Genomic DNA, 23901 nt, shown 5'->3' on the forward strand with positions numbered 1-23901 from the left:
TTTATTATTGCATGAATTATTAAGATTTTACTATGGATTGTATTAATTGAATTTGGCTATGTTGTAATTTGATACTTGTAGGCTTAGTTTTAGGTATAAGTAAATTTATAAACTGCATGTTTTTAGTAGGAATTTAATGTTATTTAAGTACAGGTAGGCTTAAATAAATAAATAAATAATTGCAAGCAACACCTTCATAAACTAATTAAAATAATCAAATGTGCATTATTCGACTTAAATTAGACACAATACATCAAAATAGTTAAATATTTTAAAAAATAATCAAAACGCAAAAACATATAAACTAAATGATAAAAGAATTTTATATGACATTTTTGTGCACTTCAGCTTAAAAACATTGTCAACTTGTAAGCTTTCAAATAAGTTGAAATATGGCTTTTTTTTCGGTTTTAAACATAAAATTTTGGCAAAAAAATTAAAAAACTTAAGTATTAAATATCTTAGAAATGGTTAAGTTTCGGATAATGCATTATAGGGTTCAATCGAATGGAAATGCCTTCATATATCACCTCCTGGAAAGGTAATGTCTACTTACCAATAACCCTGTATATTATATGCACGGCCGAAATGAGACCTGAATGGCGCTGCGATATTCAAGCAGGCATGGCGAAGCATGATGAAGACCGGCTTGAAAATCTAAAGCAGAAAAGAATTCGCCGTGCTATGTCTCCTCCGTTGGAATCGCGTTACGTCTGCAACCATTGTGGCAAAAAATGTCGTGCTGCTATTGGACTATACAGCCATCAACGACGGTGCGGCCGTCGTAACCCATAACCCACGAGCGCTGCAACAATCATCTATATAGATGCTGTGGCCAATGATGATATATGCACGGCACAGTTAAGTACGCGCAGGCCTCATTTTTGTTAAAATCATCGGCGTGGAAACTAGAAACAATGTTTCCCAAAATGAGGAACTATTTCTTTTACTTTTATATTTTCAATGTTTGCAAACAACTAAAATTTTTTCACTAGAAAAAAGTCTAGTTGCCAGCTATTCCCGAAAATCAAACCGTACACGATCGAAGTGGACAAAAAAAATGCTGTAAAATTGAAAAAATCATTCACATGTTAAACTACTTAAGGATTTAGAGAATACTCTAATGAAAGGCAAAATTATTAAAATTTCAAACATGTCGAAAAATGCGCAAGCCGCGCTTCGGGGTTGGCGCGGTATACAGTTTTACCACCCATTCGCACAGTATTCCATGTACAGTACAAGCCGGCCTGCGCAGGCAAAACTGTGGTGATACATACGAGTACGCGTGTGGTATGCCCTTTACCAACCACACGCACGGTATTCCGTGTTTAAGCCGGCCTGCCCCCTACTCTTGAAAGGCAATGTATTGAGGCTGTCTTGCGTACTCAACATTAAAAAAAAACATAACTTCTCTTCAAAATCGATTTTACACTTATATAGGTACCTAGAACGTAGAATTTATTTTAGATTTTGGCGGAAAAAGCCATTTTTGGCCTTTTAACTTGTAAATTGTATGCTATATTGTTTCTAGGTTCTCCAAAAAGAAACGACTCTGATGAGAAGTTATGATTTTTTAATGTTGGGAATGCAAGACAGACGCAATACATTTGCCTTTCAAGAGTGGCACCACTGCGCAGGCAAAACTGTGGTGATACTTACGCGTGTGGTGCCCTTTAATCAGAGCAAACTCATTACATCGGAAATATTATGGATGAATAAAATGTAGGTATAAAATGAAACAGCAGCAGAGGATGGGGGCACCTGGAGGCCCGGGGCCCCAAGCACGTGCTTGTCGTGCTTATAGGTTAATCCGCCACTGGCCATAGGACGTCCACTGCTGAACATAGGCCTCCCCCAATGATTTCCCATGTTGTCCGATCGGTATAGATCTACATGTGCATATATTTTTACACAGAGGAGATGAGATATTGCTGCTCAACAGTTGCTGGTGCGCCACTGTTTCCAATAGCTGTCCCATTTCCTTTCATTCACTCAACGTTCCAAAAGAGACTGGGAAATGTTTCTTATTTTCTCTTTGTTTCAGTAAATATGTATGTGACCTTTACCTTTATGTAGTAGGAAACATTATATTGTTGGAAAAGCAGTTTCCCATCTTTTTCCCTACGCTAGTGTGAGTAGAGATTCTAAGATTTCTAAGTATTACTTACACGATTCAATTTGCTACCCGATTGAGTTCTTCAGCGTTCTACGATAACAGAAATTGTGAGTACCAGCACAGCACCTTCTTGTAATGAAGAATAGGAAACAGATTTTGTTCCGTTCCAGTCTTCTTATTATTTAAGAGCGGTGGTAGCTCTGTCGAAAATATTTGCTGGAGTAGGGTTTGTCATCATGGTGAAATTATGGCAGTCAGAGAAGTCTGACTTTTCTGACTGCCAATATAATCTGACAAGAATCTGACTGAAGAGTCAGATTATATTTGTTATCAACTTATCAGTTCATAGTTGGGCTTACCTAGTGCTAACAAGAGTATTCAAGTCCCGATAGATCAGTCCTAGCCGTCCTACCCTACCCAGGTGAATGTCCCCAGATACTGACCTCTGAAATGTCAATCGATTGCAAACACATCAGTGAAGCAGCGGCTTGCCAATGCGGGCGGTTCAATAGACGAGTGGAAAGGTGCATGTATCTACTACCTAGGCATTGTGCCGTGAATAACATTAAAACTTCGTGTTTAGTCAAATAGGATCGTTTCTGATGAAAGAAATGTTTAAAAAGTACAAAAACTATTATTAAATAAGGCACAAACTTAAAAAAAAATAAGTTAGCGATGATGTACTTGTACAGCTAAATGTATCTTGAATCTTTCACTGAAACGATCAGAAGATTACTTATGAACCACGCCAGTAGAATTATTACAAACATAACCATTTAGTAAGTAACAATTTGAGCAATTTGGGGAATATCTTAAACTCGTAATGGCCGTTAAGGTAAACAATTATTATAGGGTGAACAATTAGGGATCAAAAAACTGGTCATTAATGAAACGATAATTACGTTGCAGACTTGATCTCATCATGACAACATAAATCACGATGGTTTACAAACTCAATTGCTGAATTTCAGCACACTTTGTTGAAATATGGTTATTACCTAAAACCTTACATGAATACCTAGAATACATACATATCATGCTCTCGACTGTAATCCCCGAGGTTGTCAGAGGTGACTCGCGTGAGCCGTGGTATAATTGTTCTTTATTACTAAATAATACATTCCACGGCTGAATGGCGTAGTGGTTAGTGACCCTGACTACTGAGCCGAAGGTCCCGGGTTCGATTCCCGGCTGGGGCAGATATTTGTTTAAACACAGATATTTGTTCTCGGGTCTGGGATGTGCCCGTAAAATGGCAATAGGCCCGCCCCCTATTACATTGGGACTAAGAGAACACTCTGGCGAAAAGTGGGGCAGCAATGCATCTCTGCCTACCCCGCAAGGGAGTACATTAGTACAAGGCGTGAGTGTGTGTTATTTATTATGTGTTATGTTATCATTCGTATATGCCAGGATTCGAACCTACGGCCTCATGAATGAGAGCCGAGGCCTTATCCGTTACACCACCACGAGTCCAATACTGTAATAAAAAATACATACTAAAATAAAACGTCCGAATGCCATAGTATTTTTTCAGTACATTAGTATCACACTTACTAAAATAAATTATTTATCGTTAGCGAAAAATTTATAAGCATCTTTTTGTGTATACTATTCCAATTATATACAAAGGAAGGTACTACTTTATAGTACATACATAAAGATATAATGACTGCTTTCATTTCTTAGCTAATGATGTTCTATTCAGCCGCCTGAATAGTACAGAATCCCCTCTGTAGTTACCAAATCAAGTCAGTAGAATTGCCTTTGATATTTATTTGTTAAATTCTATGGCTAAAAAATCTCCGTACTTTTACATTCGATTACCATCGCAAGTAGCGGGGTACTACCTACATAGTATGTAGATATAGGTACATTAATGATTTAACTAAGTTAATAATAGAATGGCCATGTTCCAAATAAACAGGTAGACAAATTAAGTAGGAGTTGACGGTGTTGACATCGACATGAATCGCTTGATTTTTAGTGACATTTGAACATGAGCGTAGTCCAGATTAAGGCCACGTATACATTATTCTATTCTTAATCCATGGTGTGAATGTGATCAAATTATGGAATACGTGGGATTCATATACTAAAGGTCATTTCACTTGACAAATTCATTATGGTAATGTCGTGACATGAATAATTGAATATTGTTAGGGAAAATTGAACGTCTTTGTATGGGGATGACGTCATTTACTGCCTATGGCTCTCGTATGGTGTGGGTCTCCCATTGTAGATAATGCAGAATAATGATGTGATAAATTAGTTAGTTATATTATAAGACTAAACGCTGGTTTTACAAATGAGTTTAGCTGAACTTAAGCATCATGGTTTGGTAGATTTTTGCTTGATATTGTCAGATTTTTTAATTCTGTACACCCACGGTAAGCTATTTTAGATAGATAGATAGATAGAATATTCTTTATTTGTACACATAAAAGAAACTTACAAAAACTTAAATACTAACAAATATGTACAAAAATGGCGGTCTTATCGCTTAAAGCGATTTTTTCAAGACAACCTTAGGGTGGAAGGATATTTTGTTTAAAGAGGGGTCAAGTGTACTAAAGAAATGTAAAGGAAAAATTAAAATAATGATTTAGTTTATTATATTATAAGTCTCTACAAACTAAATCTATAAACTTACATGTAATTATACTTATATACCTAAAATAAGGATATATATTTTATAATAGACTACATAGACCTACATAAATATAATAATCAGATTTAATAGGATATATATACGTAAGTCTGAAATAATATAATAAGAGCTCCAAAAACAAGACAACATATGCAGTTAAATACTAAGATAGTGTTCCTTCAACATTCTTTTAAATGAAGCCAATGATGGTGCTTTACGGATGTCTGATGGGAGATCATTCCATAAAGTGATCGCCTGTATAGTAAACGAATTACTATAAAATTTTGTAGAATGGGGAGGAATATTTAGGCGTAAGTTGTGAGCAGAGCGCAGTGTGCGGTTGTGTGATTCGTACCGGAACTGAAAGCGCTCTTTAAGATAAGCCGGGTATGATGGGTTAAACAGTATTGAATACAAGAGAGAAAGAATGTGGGTATTCCGGCGGAGGCGAATGGGGAGCCACTTGAGCTTGGTGCGAAACTCAGAAACATGGTCATATTTGCGTAAGCCAAATATGAACCGTATGCAAACATTTTGGAGGCGCTCAAGTTTGTTAAGTTGCTCTTCGGTAAGATCGGTGTAACAAGAGTCGGCATAATCTAGAATAGGAAGAAGTAAGGATTGAGAAAGAACAATTTTGGTGGCCGTGGGTAGGAAATTCCGCAATCTCCGGAGTGAGCCTGCAGAAGCGAACACCTTCCGGCTCACCTCGTCGAGCTGATTCTTCCAAGTCATAGCGCTGTCCATGTAAACCCCCAGATTCTTCACACATTTACTCCAATGTATGTGGACTCCGTTAAAAACTATTGGAGGCAGGGTATTTAGGTCAACGAGTGACGTAAATCTGGGGCTCCCTAAAACTATGACCTGCGTTTTGGTCGGGTTTACCTTCAGACCGTAATCTTTGCTCCATAATAGTATGTGGTCAAGGTCAATATTTGTTTTGCGGATTGCAAGTGGTAGGTCTGAAATTGACGCTTGGTTATATATCTGTAGATCATCTGCATAAAGGTGGTAGGAAGAAGAGATATTGTCGGAAATACTATTTATGAATATAGCAAAGAGAAGAGGAGACAACACGCCACCTTGCGAGACACCGGCTGTGGTGCTACACCAGACAGAGTTGGACTCTTCGATGCGGATTCGCTGCCGGCGGCCATGCAAGTAAGTATGAAACCAGTCAATTACCGTAGGAGATACATTAAGAGAACGTAATACCCCCAATAGGATATCGAAATCCACTGTGTTGAAGGCGTTGCTGAAGTCGAGCAGTGATAGCACAGTCAGCCCACCGTTCTCCATACCCTGGCGAACGTCGTCCGTGATTTGCACCAATGCCGTTACCGTGCTATGACCTGGGCGGAAGCCAGACTGATAAGGATTCATCAGATATTTTGCTATTTTATGATACAAATGTACCTATTAAATGTAAATAGACAAGGCCATGTACTTCTTAGAAATGTTTTCGTTGCGGCATTGGATTAGAAATCTGCTGTACTTATAAAAGACAAATGTGTAGGCTGTTTTTATACGCCCACTTCACATTTTGGATAATAAAATACACTCAAAGTCCCTAATTTAATAATGGTTTGATTTGATTATTATTACTTGAAACAACAACGCAGTTTTCATTTTCACATAATATAATATGTATTGCTAACTTAATAAGTACCTATATATATATATCTTATAAACAATCTTTAATAACAACATTATGAATGAACACCATAGAATAAAACCTTTTGAAATACAATTTGCTATTATCTAGACTACTACGCAGAAAATAAAGGAATCGCAGTGAAATCTGAACAACAGTATTGGATAGCGCGACACGTGAGACGCCAAATGAACTGGTTGAGAGCGAAATGGGATCCTGATGAGAAGGCAGACGCAATCAGCATCGTAATGGGATTGCAATCCGCCGGAACCTGCATCGAGATGGGGCGGCGGCGCGGCCCGGAATCAGCCACCTGGAGGGATTCTATCAGGTTGGCCGCTAAGGGCCTTACCACAAAAACTTAGACAGTGTTTAACAGATGTTTACCGCTGTCAAACGCCTACAAAATCTGTCAAATTTGGTTTTAAACACTTGTTAAACATTGTTTAAAGTTATTTGTGGTAGCACAGTAAATGTCTATAGTACATAGGTAGCTGTTTAACTACCCATTCGATGGATTTTAGGCCGTGTCCCCTACTAGGCAATCTGTTAGCGGCGAGATACTGAGATAGTCAGCGCGTGTAACACTGCAAACTGCGTACTAAACTAGCATTTGAACGCATCACAAAATTAATATTATATAAGTAAGTAGTTTTCATTTTGAATAATATAATGACGTTGTATGCGTAGTCTGTTTATTTTAGGCTATCTTAGGCTATCATAGTATCTACATTATAGAACCTGCTACCAAATATATACTTAGAAAAACGCTTACTTCATAAATTCCGCGTTATCCTCCTCGGCCACAAACCTAATTCCGAGTCAACAGGTGGAAAATGCAAATAGGAAAGCACTTTAAGCTTTATGAGCAACTTCAGAGGAGCGGAGACAAAGGAAATGGACGTCGAAGAAAATAGTCTAGATCTAGACTGAAAGTGTTAGTACTTACGCAGTCTTTAGAAGCGCTTAATGGTACAGGCTATTTGAGTTACCTTTACTTAAACATTATTTTTATTTTACAGCCGTCATTTTGTTGAACAAGTTATTTTCTGTATTTCTCACTTTAGCACTTTTATTGTTCGCAATACTGCTGCACTATTTCAACAACTGTATTAGTACATTTATTTTATATATAGGTGAGAATAGTAATAGCACATGCAAATTGTAAATCTAAATAAGTTTTCCGGTTCGGGCTAGCGACAGAATAACAGCGTCACGGGGGCAATCCTGTTCCGTGACAACAACGCTGAGTCGGCCCATTCACACTATACACAACTACTGTGAACAAAGCCTGTTACTGTAGTTCAGTTATTTATTACGCAACTACCCACAAAATTGATAAAACAATTATAATAAATAAAAAAAAATATTTTACGTTTACTTTAGTTAAGTACTACACAACCTTAAAGTTAACAAATGAGGTAAAGTATCTCGGCATATGGCTAGACCACCGCCTAAGCTGGTCTAAACATGTGGAGAAAACCCTATGTAAAGCAACAATATCCCTATACCAAACTAGGAAACTTGTTGGATCCAAATGGGGACTCAAGCCAAAGCTGTGTAAATGGTTGTACACAGCGGTGGTCAGACCTATAATAACATATGGAGCAGTGGTTTGGTGGCAAAGATCGAACCTCATTACTGTGAAAAACAAACTACGACAGTTTCAAAGGCTTGCATGCGTTTCAATCACCGGATGTATGAAGTCAACCCCAACAGCCGCCCTAGAAATAATTCTAGGACTTCCACCACTCGATATTATCATCAAGCAGGAAGCTAAAGCGGCGGCGATAAGGCTAAGTAACATGGGACTATGGTCAACGAATACTACTGCACAGGGACACAGTCGCATACTTGACATTGCCAAGTTGTCGGCTCCCGGGTCCACTGAATGCAGCGACACTACTATAAAGACGTTTATCTTCAACCGAAGCTACACTATCCAGCGAGATCAGTGTGGCACATCAGACGAAAACAATTACGACATCAATATCTACATTGACGGAGCCAAGAACAAGAAGGGCAGCGGTGGAGGTGTCTTCTGCCCGGAACTTAATTTACAATACTCTGTCAGCTTCGGGAACAAAGCTACTGTTTTTCAGGCAGAAGCTGCCAGCCTACTTGACGGAGCTACACAAATAAAAGACACAAAAAATTGCAATATCTGCTTCTACACAGACAGTATGGCAATTTTAGGTGCCTTAGGCAGAACTGTAACAAAATCTAAATTAATTTTAGAATGTCACAGAACACTTGAAAACCTAAGCATTTCAAATAATGTAACAGTACAATGGATTAAAAGTCATAACGACAACATAGGAAATTGCGAGGCTGACCGACTAGCAAGAATGGGATCAAATACCCTACCAATAGGGCCAGAACCATTTATTAGTTTGTCATCAAAGGCAATAAGGCAATGTCTCACCGATAAAACACTATCTGAACACAATCAGGAGTGGATAAATCGTGTAGATTGCAGACAAACTAAAGCGTTTATTGTATCATACAACCATAAACTTACACGCTACTTACTCAACCTGTCCCGTAGTAATATATCATTAATGGTAGGATTAATAACAGGACATTGTTGCGTGAATAAACACTTATATACCATAGGTAACTCAACTAGTCCCTTATGTAGGACATGTAAAGAAGTAGATGAGACGGTTGAACATATTTTGTTAGGTTGTCCACCTACTACAGAAACAAGATTATCTATTCTTGGACCAACAGAGCGCCTACCTCAGCTATTACAACACCCAGGCCTGCTACTCCAGTTTACTCGGGAGCTAGGCTGGCTGAGCTGAAATCAAGGGGATATGTACAAAGGTTCCACTCGAGAGAGCCACGTACAGGAACTTCACCCCCTATGAGAATAGAATAGAATAGAATAGAATAGAATAGTTAAGTACTAGGCTTAATTATTTCGTGTATGTTGTGAGTAGTGTGAATAAATGAATTGAAAAAAAATAAATATGAATATATTCATTAAACTAGGATTACCCGCGAGGTACCTACAGGTATCTTTCTTCAATTAAGAATGTTTTTTCACTATATTTATGATGTATTTATATTTATAAATATTTGTAAGAGTATCTCCTTCAACCTAAGGTTTTCCAACAACAAGTACGTGAGAGACAAATGCCCAACATCCTTTACATTAAATGGTATGAAAGTGAATGTCACTGGGTCAACACACCGGTGCAGACATGCCTTTATTGCCTTTGGCAGGTGCGCATTACTATAGGAGTGTCGCTAAAAGTTTTTTCTTACTACTGTTCATAATATTATGTTATGACAATGGCCGTCATACAGCCATATAACGTATAATTCATATTCTTCTTCTTCTTTTACTTCAAGTGCCTCTCCACTATTGGAGGTTGGCAGTCAGCTCCGCATACTCTTTTCCTCCTCTTACCAAGTGAAATAGTTCTTCCACACTGGCAGTTCCTGTCGATTCCCCTAATGTTTCGGAGCCACGACTTCCTTCTCCTTCCAGCACTAATTTTACCCTCCACCTTATAATAATTCATATACTTAATCATATTGTACCTACCTACTACTTCTACGTTTATAACTACTCCTACTAATACTATATTCTTGAATTATAAATAATGAACAATCACTGTTACACATACATGAATATTACATGAACCTTCTGAGTTCCATTACATTAGGTAAAATACGAAAAAGTTATCTTTTTATGAAGAATGACAGTAAATATTCTGACAGGCGCACAGTGGGCGGCGCGGCGTAGTAGCTGATGACTACGCGGCTACGGCGTAGCGTGTGCTACGCTCGCTCGTAGCTATGAATGCGTAGCACGTCCAACAACGATAGAATAAAAATAGTATAATACGATAAATAAAGTCATAAATAGTAAAATTAAGATAGTGTTACCATAAATTTACTCAAACTAACGTCACACGTAACGTTAGTTACAAATCGAGCCCTACTGTCTGGCTGTCCTAGCACCCCAACGGCGCTATATGTATGTACTTTGATAGTTATGAAAAAAGCTTTTCAATAACATGCATGTGTTTGCGTTTGGTACTATAAGACTGATTTCCATTCACCTCCATATGTGAGTAAAAAATAAATTAGTCGTGAGAATCAATGTGATACACGAATTTTGACTTATTCACTGAAAACTTGACAGTTTCTGGCCAATTTTAATTAATTAATTTAAAACTTTTAATTAATTTATCAAAACGTTTCAAGGTCTTTTTGATATATTTAATACCTAATTATTAATTTATCCAAAATCTGAATAAACGTTCATGTTCAAGATTAGCATATTGGATTTGGCGATAAATAAATAAAACTTTGTACAGAAAGAAAAAGGGATTAGATTAATACGATAATTTTTTATTAACCCAAGTAGGTCTAAGAGCTGGGTAATCCCCCATCCCTTAAGTAAGAACACATGTATTGAGTTCAAGGCTAAAAGGAAAAATCCATTTATTTTCTTCTAACTCACTTATAATATGTACTTATTACTTCGTTGTTGCTAGGATTAATAAGCCAAAATATCTGTTTTTTCCTTAACCGTTTGGTTTCTAGATTACATTTCGTATTATTTATTCTTGCTATAGTCATTTGGACAAACATAGACTACTGACCGAGGTCGAAACTAAACTTTATGATTGTATAACTGATTTTATTTATTTTCGAACATCTAACATCTTCACAAGAGAAACATAGTTTATTATTTTTCATATCACAGTTATTTTCTTCCAACAAAAGCTCTCCGCGTCCTCCGTCATAGTCACGACATAATACGTGAGTCATAAATCATAATAATAATAATAACAACTTAACATTCTGACCTCGACCTTGAAGACGTCCGGGGAATGAATAAGGACGAGAATAGAATAATAGAATAATGTATCAACAACCCATCTCCGTTCTGACACTCGCTCGCTGACGGACAAATCCCATTTGTCCAAATTTAATTGAAAATGGAATCTTTGTGCGAAAACCTCTTAACTCGGCAAATAATATTTTTGAGGTAAAAATGTAATTCAACGTCAGTGGGCAAACATAAGCAATATGAGTTACACGTGTTTACTCGAAACGTGCAAGTATAAAAAAGTAATTACTTAGGTACTCTTTTAATAAGTGGGAATTACCTCGCACTACAGTCTACACTATACCGACGATCGGTCGTCCGAATTTGAATTACCTACCTTTGGAACTCACTGCCCTTACAAATCCGTAGTGCAAAATCCGCCAATGCTTTCAAAAGACAGGTTAAAGAACACTATCTTTCTTCTATGCCATAGATTGATGAATATGTAGTTATCAATAAGTTATCATGTGTATCTATTTTATGCAATATATTATTTTTTATGTATGTATTTAAGTATTTATTAATAAAATAAGTAGGTTTTAATTTCTTTTGTCTTTAGTGTTTATATTTTGTACAACTTCCTCATTTATATATTAAAAATTGTCTCTCTTAGCTCTTAGGGTTGCCTGGAAGAGATCGCTTTTAGCGATAAGGCCGCCCTTATTGTATTATAGATTTTAAGTATTAAATGTTATTTAAGTGTTTTATGTACAATAAAGTTATACAACTACTACTACTACTACCTAATCTAATATGTATGCCATTTAATTTTCTGTGCCCACTATAGCTATCCTGTTTTTAAAATTGAGTGATAATGACAAATAAATCTTAATAAATCATGCCCTCAGCCTGAAAGTACAGACCTTCTTATTTTTTGGCGTCGTCCAATATCGGAACCGGCTGCGATCTAAAAATAGAAATAAACTGCCGATTATTGATTTATAAGGGAAGACTTTCCAGATAAAAAGGGTACTTATCTTATGTTGTAGATTTTATAAATGAAAATACACTCACGGGCAAACAAACAATTCCACTTACAAAATGCAGACACCAAATGGCGTAATTTTTTAAAAACATTTAATAGGAGTTTTGAACAAAATATTTATGTTTTTATTATTATTATTAAATTCTTTATTGCACATAAATTAATTTGTACATAGGCGAACTTAATGCTAAAAGCATTCTCTTCCAGTTAACCTTGGGCGTTGTGGAGAAAGTGATAGGTACTGCGAAAGACAATGAGAACAGTTTAATTTTGTTTAATATCTATATTGTTTAACACTCGAATATATACTTACTTATACATAATATTATAAAATAAACGTAAAAAATATACTTATACATATATATACCTACAAACATAATTAAAATATATAGTTACTATAACAAAAAATAATAATATCATCGTCACACTTACATACTACAACAAAAACAGATAAACTATTTATTAGATCTGCTGCTGATTGTTCTGCTTCTGGAGGTAGTGCAGACGAACCTTAGACTAAGGTTTCTATGGACTGCGATTGCCTTATATGCAATGGTAACTGGTTCCACAAGCGAACCGCTGACACGGTGAAAGAATCCGAATACCCTGCCGCATTATGCTCTGGGGTACGAAAGAGAAAATTTCGACTTGACCGTTGAGGACGGTCAGTAAAGTCAAAGAATGAGAAGCGATCAGTTAAGTAAAAGGGGGCACAAGGATTATAAACTATACCATATACTAGGGAAACAATATGAGCATTCCTTCGATGACGGATATTGAGCCACTTGAGTTTATTACGAAAATCGGTGACATGGTCATACTTACGCAGGCCAAAAATATAGCGAATGCATAAGTTGAGCAGACGGTTGAGTTTATCAAGTAGCTCTTCGGTGAGATCAGGGTAGCACACATCTGCGTAGTCAATAATAGGGAGCAACAAGGAGTTGACTAGCAGCTAGCAGTAACTTTGGTCGAGTACGGCAAGAAATTCTGCAACCGTTTTAGTCCATGCATCGAGGCATAGATGTTGCGACTAATTTCTGAGACATGCAATTCCCATGACAGGTTATTCTGGATATGAAGACCAAGGTTTTAGTTTTTAATGTAAATATATAATAAATTTAGTTGGTAATACGTCGATAAATGCATTTAAATATTGCAGAAGGTGTCATTAACTTACATTTTTTAAGTTTTTGTAATTTCTTCATTTTCTGAATGGAACTTTTTCATTGCCCGTGAGTGGTATTATTGGTATCAATTGATTTTTTAGTTTGTTGCTGACATGGTTTTCTTCCATACAAAAGGACGAGTAAATACCTACCTCTGTCTGTTTATAACAGGTTTACAATATGGTCAATAGTTCTGCAGCAGCTAATAATATTATAAAACAGGTTTTTTCAAAAAGGTTAACAAATCATAACACTCGGCCGGCCCTCGATGTAAAATATGCTCACAGCCTAAACTGCATGAAGGGCCCTCCTCACCACGGCTAGTGGCCCAGTCGACGTCGAGAGCAGCTTAAGAAAAATATATGTCTAGCAGAGAAATTGCGTCTAAGCTGGGTATTAGTTAGGCTCGTAATTAAAAGTTTTAAACAGTCTTGAAGATGAGAATGTTCTTATATTATCATTTTTACTTAAAGCTAGTTTTTTTGTTGATATTTAAGTCATACATCGTTCAAAGTCAACACGAATCCTAACTAATATTATAAATGCGAAAGTCACTGTTTGACTCTCCTACTATAGAATAGATTGATCATATTAGGTTTTGTATTTATTTCAGACAACTGAAAAACTTTAATACCGCGATGTAGGATCTTCATATTAATTCGCCTCGGTTCCATACAAGCTCTCTGTATTGCGCTTTTAGTGCCATCTGTTGGTTATATCCGGAACTGTCTGTCTGTCTGTCTGTCTGTTACTCTTTCACGCCAAAACTACTGAACGGATTTGAATGAAATTTGGTATACATATGGTCTAGACCCTGAGAAAGAACATAGGCTACTTTTTATTGCGAAACGGAGGTTGTAAGGGGTTAAAAGGGGGGGTAAAAAGTTGTATGCGAATACTTAATTTTAAAAGATAAAAATACTACGGCTGACTGGCGTAGTGGTTAGTGACCCTGACTGCTACGCCGAAGGTCCCGGGTTCGATTCCCGGCCGGGGTAGATCTTTTTTTAAATAAACTTTATATTTAAGCACTTGATGAGCAATAATTAAACATTTTGTTCTAGCGTTTTTGAAACTTCGATCTGTGAGTGGATGAAATAGGTGTTCATATTTTGTATGAAGTTCGTCATTTTTGAAGATAAAAACCTTATATTTTGTATTTAGGCACTACATAATCACAAAAAAATAATAATTAGCATATAAAAAAAACCCAGTGTGGGGGTGTAATATAGGGGTTGAACGTTTTATGGGTGTTGAGTTTTAGAAGTTTAATTTATATAGTAGCTATGTCCTCTCCTAGATGGCGTTGTCGGATGGGATATAGATCGCGGTATGGTTTGATTTTAGCTAATGTACTTATAGTTTGTATGTATTTGCAGTAAGTTTTTTAGGTCCTCGAAAACAACCCAATAAACGACTGTTCACTGTACTTTTCAATACGTTTAATTCATTGTCATTTGGTTCTTATGCGTCATTTTTGAAGATAAAACCATGAAACTTATTACGTAGGTGTTTTAGGAAAATATGCAGAGATTTTCTATACGGAATTCCCATGACTGACACGCACAGGCTAAACGTAGCGTAGGCACTTGAAATTAGGAAGGGACGTAGCTTAGGTACCGTATTTTCCCACAAAAACCGGAGTTAGCGGTTGAAATTCGGCATTAACTTAGGCTGTTTTTAACAGCATGCGGATTTGATCACGCACGCAACTTTCATCTAATTTAATACCACCATGGCATGTTATTGGGTAGGTAGTTCGGGAGTAGTCCACGGCAAAATAATTTTAAGGCGAAGCGAAGCTCGCGGGCAACAGCTAGTCATTACATAAAACTGTGAAATTGCACGTCTGTTCGTCTGTGAAGGTTTTTTCACACGGTACGCTGGTCTAGGGTTTGTGTTTGTACCAGATAATTTAATAAGATCAACACAAAATAAATATCAAGGACATAATAAATGTATTACTGTTTTTTATGTAGTAAGTTTTATTCGACTTTACGTATCTAGCAACAAGTAAATGGGTTTACTTGTGCGAAATCACCACTAAAAGTGTCAGTAAAATAACGAAATTCAGGCTCACTTTTATTTTTATCACAACATATTCGCGTAAAAGATGTATAAAATTTACTGCTATACAGGGTGCCTGCTTTATTTTATGAACGTTGTAAACCTCAGCTCGGGTGAGGCTCAGAATTGTTGGACTTTATTATTTGAATATTAAGTTACATTAATTTGAGACGGCTCAAATTTTCTACTCATGTAGATGTAGGCGAGTACTTTTATATTAAACGATTAAAGGTTTTATAGTATGTTACTTCATAATCACTTCTTTGATATTTTTTCTTGATTCTGTTCTGTGGCACCCCGTTGGAACAGAGAGCCTTCATAAGACCTGTCCTCAGCAACTGCCCTGGTTTCTGTCCAGCTCAACTGTGGCTATCATAATGCACGAGACGACCGTGCAAGAAATCGTTCCATCCGCGGTGATGACGACCCTATGAACAATGTAATGTGGATGTGTATTTTCTATCAGATGGTGGGGTCAGAGGCAGAGTGGCACGCTCAATACATACACAACCCTATGAGCAAAATACTGTGGTTATGGTCATTAACGGAGTGGCACGCCCTATAGAGCCTACAGAAAAAAGTTGGTAATCATCCCCCAGGTGCTGGGGTCATCCACGGAGACGGACTCTCCATACACGACCCTATGAACAACCGACTAAACTTCTTAATCCCTTCTCAGGTGCTGGGGTCGGACACGGAGTGGCACCTGGCGCACCGCGGGCTCCCGCACGCGCGCTCAAAGCGCTCCATCCCGCACACTCGCGCGCTCAAGCAGCACCCGCTGGTAAGTTATACGTCATCACCACCCATCACGTCCCCACTGCGGGGCACAGGTCTCCTTCCAATGAAGGATGAGTTTTAGGCCTAGTCCACCATGCTGGCACAAGCAAGCCAGATTGTCAGATGTTTTCAAGCTGCCCAAAGGCCTAGGCTTAACGTTGTTAAGTTATACGTTGGCAACGAATACACAGCGCACGAGCAGCAAATTCTTTGCGGACGCATCCATCAATCCACCCCTCCTCTCTTCAGCGCGCGACCAGACATTAATATGAGAAGACGTAAGTGTTATCATGGCATCATCGGAAGGGCTACACGGAGCGCACTTAAGACGTGACAAAAGTTATTGATTGCATTGGATCCCACCTAGGGTAAACATTCGTGTGAGCACTTGTGTTTAGTTTGAATTATATTTGTGGTTGTTGTTCATATTAAAAAAAAAAAAAAATCACGCACTCACGCCTTGTACTAATGTACTCCCTTGCGGGGTAGGCAGAGGTGCATTGCTGCACCCACTTTTCGCCAGAGTGTTATGTTAGTCCCAATGTAATAGGGGGCGGGCCTATTGCCATTTTACGGGCTCATCCAAGACCTGAGAACAAATATCTGTGTTTAAACAAATATCTGCCCCAGCCGGGAATCGAACCCGGGACCATCGGCTCAGTAGTCAGGGTCACTAACCACTACGCCATTCGGTCGTCTTATACATTGTTCATATTTATATCATAATAATGTACCTTTATATAAAGTTGTATGTAGATATGTGACGGAATGTTACCTGATAATCACCCTAAAGTAAACAGTTAGAAACTTTACATTTAACAAGTTTACTTGAACAAGTTGTTAAGTATAAATGTAATTACATGGGAGCAGTGTAATTAATTCTACAACATAATATAGGTACCTACTTGTAAACTATGAATTGAGGAGACTTAGATTTAAACGTGAGCTACGCTAGCAACGTGAGATAATAAAATTCTAAAAATATAAATATATGAAGATATTACTATATATTTTTACAATATAATTATCTATAGGATATGTAGTATACATAAACATGTTTAAACTTTTAGTTTTAAGTACATCTTTTCGTTTTTTATATTACTACATATGTACTTAGGTAAGGCTAGTTAAGTTCCATATGTATTATTGCTATTTTTATTAAGGTTTTTCTTAGTTCTCGGAGCTCTTTTAGTGGTTGCGATTAGAAAGCTTTCCAAAGCTTAGTAAGATGCTACATTAGTGAATACATACATGTTCAGGGGATGGCTGGGCTTAGCTCCTCTTTGAGTTACTATTTTTACTTAGCGGTTAATGGACATAATTCTTTCTATACATCTTTTGATTTCTTTGTAAATATACGTTATATTGCTATCTCAAAATATTATGTACATATCACTTATTTCATTATAACTTAGATTGTATTTAAATTATGTAAAATGGACTCCAGAAACTAAATAATATAAAAAAACAAGCATTACGTAACACTTACGTAAAACGGAGGATGTAATTATTGGATGTGATATTAGTTCTACATGGATAAGCTTCGTCATATTAGCTTTATCCGAATATTAGGTTACTAGGTCACCTAGACGTGAAACCTGTCTGTGAAAGCTGTACTTTACATATAGATAGATAGAAATATTGGCAAAATTATATGAGGTTGGATATGGATTTACTCTGTAATCCCCGAAGGCTCTTTTGCTACACAATTAATCTCACGCGACAGGTTGCTAACCGTGTCGTCTTTTTAAATTAGTAGTACATAGTTATTAGCGACCCTAGAATCAAAAATTAAAACACCAGAAACCGCGTTGTACGTAATAAATACTATCATATACTACGTACTAAATATTATCAAACAAAAAATGGTATCAAAAAAGGCTTTTACAAAATGGAATAAAGCATCATGCCACTATACCGACACATTTCTCGAGACTATAAACAGAACTCGTAAAACAATACCTTCTCTTCTACCACAGTAACAAGGGAACATGAGAATCGTATCTGTATCTTATCTTACTTAGTAACAAAACAGTATCTATTTCTATTACGGTCTACCACTAGGGAAACATGCCAAGTTATTGCAAGCTTTTTTAAATAATCATAATGTTAAATTTCGAAAAAGGCCAATCTTATCGAGATCAGCCAAATTTTTCCTTACACTTGTTTTTATTTAATTTTTTTATTCGACCGCCGAAGGAGGAGGGTAATGTTTTTTCGATTGTATTTTAGATATTCGGTTACTGTTTAGAACAGGTTAATGTTCAATTGTTCATGACTGTTTGTATGCACAATATCTACTACAATAGTCGTAGTATTATTCTACAAAAGCAGAACCCTCCTGGAAAATAGCAACTTTTTAACGGAAATAATTTTCCTGCAACAAAGAACTTCAGATAGTATAATAGCTTAACAACGTTCCGTCGGAACTTTTTGTTAAACTTAGACTGAACTCAGCTAACAAACCTACTTTAAAATACAATTTCCTGTTACAGACTTTGTAATATGAAGATGCTGTAGAAATAATCTTTATTGCATAAAATGAAAATAGAATGGTATGGTAGGCACTTGGTGTTCTTACTTATATTGTACTAGCTGTTCCCGCGAACTTCGCTTCGCCTTAAAAAGTTCTATAGGCTAATTTTTATCCCAGAGTTCCCGTGAGAATTCTGAGATAAAAAACATTATCTATTCTTTCTCAGGGTCTAGACCATATGTATACCAAATTTCATTCAAATCCGTTCAGTAGTTTTGCCGTGAAAGAGTAACAGACAGAAACAGTTACTTTCACATTTATAATATTAGTTAGGATGGAGCCACTGCCTGTAAAGCACGAAGATTATTAGCCTTAATGCCCCACTCCACGCCCTCAATTCTTTCAGGAAGCCCATGCCCTTTGGACTATTGACGGACGGTTTACTTGGGTTAACAAAAGTTGCTCAGATTGACCCACTGAGTAACATTATTTTGGCTTAAAATACCACTTTTAGAACATGCTGTATAAAAAGAAGTTTTTTCAGTATTTCAGAGTTATTCTCTCTATGAAAGTTGTTGTTTTGAAGGCTAAGGTATGTTGGTATACTTCTCTAGCGAAGGTGAAGCTTTTATGAAACATTTTTATGTTATTGATACATTGAATAGTTTTATCAAATATTCATCGAATATTGGCTTATATTTCAAAATATCATATACAATATATATCACTACACTCATAAATATTGAAAGCTTTATTAACTTATTTACCCTGTAAACCTTCTCGTCAATCACTTTTGTTACTCTACTATGTTCTCTCTCATTTGTTCAATAAGAGTCATATAGAGATTCGTGTCACTGGTCGTAAAAGGCTCGTTTCGAATGACATAAATGGCCAGTATTGAAAGAGGGTAGTTTCCACGCGGCCCGTTCATTTGGCGGCGGGATCTCTGATTACTCAGTCTGTTTGTCTGTGGTCGGTGGGCGTGAGCTGGTTCTCGGAATAAGGCTTATGCTACTGCACGTATTCCATTTATCAAAGTTCAGGCTGGTTGAGGCCGTCATTTGTCGCTGTCATGCATTTTTAATGCTGGCTGGTTTGAATGTAATTAAGCAAAAATTAAGATTATTTTCTGTTTAAAAAATATAAGAATAGGTACCTATAAATCTATGAATAAAACAGTGCTGTAGCATCTCTATACCAGTTGTAGCCATGTTTTATCATTTGAATTTATTCCAGGTTTTTAAGCGAGAATTATCCAACCGAAATATTAGGTTGGATACCGAAATACATTTTTTATTCATGAATTGTAAGCTTTCAGTTTCATCCACATAATTCATCAAAGTCGTGCAGTAAATGCTTCTAAGCTTTTATCATTTGTAATTGTAAATTTTAATTTGCAGTCGTAAACACGTTGATTGTAAACATAAAAAGACAATCAAAGTAAGTGTACCTAGTCAATTTTTAATCTCTAATGAATTTAGAAACGTGAGAGTCACAATGATAGCATTAATTAAAAAATGTGCACTTAAAATGTGAGTTTTGATTTTCTACAAAATTGCTAAGTACCTATTCATATAAAATTAAATACAACTTATTGCTCAGTGTCACCCTTCTGAAATTTCAGTAGTTACTTTAGAGATCACTGAATGATTTCTCTGTACTGCTAAACAAAGTTTTAAGATCATCAGTATTCCAGATGTACAAAACATGTTTAATCCCTTTGAATACTATATACTTTTCAGTACAGTTAACAGTAACCCTGTTATCAAATCCATTTGGATACCGTGAACTGTTAACGAGTTAAACCTCACAACTCTGTTGAAGCTTGTAATGCAAGTGAATAAGGTTCGTTTTCGCTTCACCCATTTGAATATAGGTTATCACAATAGCGCACACAACACAATCCCTGCACAGCCCAGACGTACATAGCGTAACGAAGCGGGTCGTACAGTTCGCATAACAAATGAATGTGAAAATTTACAAAGATTTTGATTTTATTTGCCAATGTTCTCAATTATAAATATGTGTGCTGTTTCTCCACCAACCCGCACTAGGCCAGCGTGGTGGACTAGCCCTTAGGGTAACACCCTTCCTTCATTTGAAGAAGACCCGTGTCCCAGTACTACGGACGAAGTCTTAGGTTTCTAGAATTAGGTCCGAGAAAAATAACGTTTTTTGAGTAAGGCTGTGTCCGCACCGCGAATATTTTTCCTCGCGGAATTAATTCGCAATTCTGTAACACATCGAATACTATAGGAGAATCCGCAATTGCGGAAAAAAAATCGCAAAAAAATCAACAGGCGACTTCGATCGCGGAATATAATTCGCGCGATTTAATTCCGCGCGGAAAAATATTCGCGGTGCGGCCATGGCCTAACCATGAAAACGCTCGTTGTACCATAGAGCTTGATACAAAAAGTGCTTTGTATCAAGCTCTATGGTACAACGAGCACATGCTTTTTCATTTAGCTTCAGCTAGACTAGGGTTTTGGGCTAGACTAGACTAGACTAGAGTTTTGCCGAATGTATACAGGGTGTCCCATAAGTCAACGTAATCCCGGCAGGAGGTGATATGAATCGTAATTCTAAACCACTTTTTGTCATGAAAAAAAAATTGACTAGGTTTAGTTTTGCATCAAACACTACAATGTAAAAAAAAAAGATCCCGACGAATTGAGAACCTCCTCCTTTTTTTGAAGTCGGTTAAAAAGGTGCAACATTCACCGTTGCTGACGGTACTTTACATTGTGTGTAAAGCTCTACACCGTGTTTGCAACAAGTCAACTCGTTATAAAGTTCTTTTTATACCTAGTTTCCATTTGTTGATGATTGATTCGTTAGTTTTGAACCAATTCACTTGTTATTTTCGAGTGGCTTTTTGTAGTGACTGTATATTTTCCGAAATTTTAAGTAGGCACTCACTTAGATACTAATTCAAATGCAAAAGTAGATTTGCTTCATGATCATCATCAGCCTGTCATCGTCCACTGGACATAGGTTCTCCCAAGGAGCCCCACAACAGTTCGTGCTCGGCTTTCCTCATCCAGCCACTTGCGACCACCTGTCTAAAGTGGAGGGCGTTCTCTACGCGTGTCTATTCGTGTCTCCACTCAATGACTCACCGCCACTTCATATTATTTATTTATTTTTTATTTATATGAATCAGGCATAATTAACAATTTACAATTTTAATCTGTTCTTATTTAACTGTATTCTAGCTGAAAGCCAGCGGAATTATCATATCATCCCCTTTCAGCACTGGGAAGCAACCCATGCTCACTTTTATTACCTTTTAAACATTTTATTATTGGTTTTAAAGTTATTATTGTGTTGTTTCTGTGTGTGTTCGAAATAAATGTATTTTATTTCTTCTTCTCTCTATCCCTCTCTAACCTCAGCTTCAACTAACGCCGTCTTTCTCCCCAAGGTGCACACGGCGGTGCAGCAGACGGGCTTCAAGCGGGTGAAGCGCGGGTTCCGCCCCCTCCGCCTGCCCGAGAGCCTGCAGGCCGCCGCCGCCGCCACCGACCCGCGCGACCCCTACTTCCCCCTGCAGTGGTACCTCAAGAACACGGGGCAGAACGGCGGGAAGCCCAAGCTGGACCTGAACGTGGAGGCCGCCTGGGCGCAGGGGTATACTGGGGTGAATGTTACTACGGCTATTATGGATGATGGTGAGTTGGTTGGCCGTTTTGTTGATGTAATAATAATTGGTAGCTTTCAAATGTTCAATAGCTCCGTATTCTTGAAAATTGGGTTTCAATGTGTGTATACTGTACTGAATAAAACATATTTAAGAACACAAAATGTTTGAAATAAGGTTTTATGATAAGTCTACAAAGTATAAAAATGGTTGCTAATTTTTTTTCTGTAAAATGAAAATTATACTCTTACTAATATGAGTTTCCATATGGTTTCCAATACAATACAGCAAAACGTATTTTCTCTCGAGCGTTTATTCCAAGAAAGTTAAAAAATATTCTTTGTAAAAGATGAAGGGAACTACTTAACATAAACTTGCAAATGTTCGCAGAAGCGAAGCAAAGTTACCTAAAGTCAATCTAAGTTTTTCTCAAGCTTCGTAGCAGGTGCCTCGATGAGCTAGTTTAAACTTTGTAAACAAATTGTCGAAGAAACTGTCTCACCAAGATAAAATATAAAACAAATTATTCTCTCAAGGTCACCGAAAGCATGATTTAAATATAATCACAACAATATTTAAAAGAAATATATATGTAGGCAAATGGTATAATAATTAAATAAACTATAATGTGCATAGTGTTTATCGTATTGCACTGGCTGTTCATCATAGTGATCTTAACTAGTTTAACTACAAATTAAGAGGCTCAAAACACATAATAAACATGGAATGACCTTTAAAAGATATCTCAGACCAACATGTAAACACGACATAAATATATCCCCTTATCTATTTCGGTCGAGTCCATTGTATCTGAAATATAGCACTTATCCCTTCTGACCCACGTAACACCTACATGGTGGAAAAAAAACATTCTTGGAACAACGACGTTCTAGATTATCGGGTTACATTGTTGTGACGTAGAGAAATCTGTGAGTAAGTTTCAGGGATTAATTGTCGCCTATTCTGAAGTGGTTCACTATTCTGTTATGAGGATAAATAATATGAGGTGGCTAAGAGGAAGGCAAATAACCGCATGCTCTATTGGTCAAATATTACTGTCCCCGAAAAAGATTCCCTAGGAAATGCAATTTTTTCGATACTATTGAAACTTTTATGAGTGAATTCAATTTGTTAGTTGGTGTGTAATTGTTTGTATTATTTGCAGGTGTCGACTATATGCACCCGGATTTGAAGTACAATTATGTAAGTATATTTATATTATAATTATAAATTACAGTGTTTCGGTTCCATCTCGGATATACGATGGCATGTAAATGTAGTCACAAGTACAACACAAGTAGACACACCTTCGGATGTTCAATTTATCAGGCTTTAAAAAAACGCTCAAAGACAATATTTTGTTTTCAGAGTGTAATAACCGCTCTAATATCGTTTTTCCCAAATTAATGAAACCCAAGTTCCGTAAGTACAGCAGAAATCAAACGGAAAAATACCTTAGTACAATAGGTTTTTGGAATAACCCAAGTACAATACCTCTTTGGCGAA

At 36.9% G+C, this 23901-nt stretch overlaps 1 protein-coding gene across 2 annotated transcripts in view; it reads left to right on the forward strand.

Moving 5' to 3' along the window:
• Positions 1–23901, forward strand: part of LOC105390833 (neuroendocrine convertase 2) — a 65740-nt gene that overhangs the window by 6558 nt on the left and 35281 nt on the right. For both annotated transcript variants that reach the window (XM_038107444.2, XM_048630416.1), the window contains exons 2-4: positions 16176–16280; positions 22180–22426; positions 23561–23598. In XM_038107444.2, coding sequence (XP_037963372.2) covers positions 16176–16280; positions 22180–22426; positions 23561–23598 — 390 coding nt within the window. The remainder of the gene's footprint in view (positions 1–16175; positions 16281–22179; positions 22427–23560; positions 23599–23901) is intronic.

The sequence above is a fragment of the Plutella xylostella genome, chromosome 25, assembly GCF_932276165.1.
Source record: "Plutella xylostella chromosome 25, ilPluXylo3.1, whole genome shotgun sequence".
Lineage (NCBI taxonomy): Eukaryota > Metazoa > Arthropoda > Insecta > Lepidoptera > Plutellidae > Plutella > Plutella xylostella.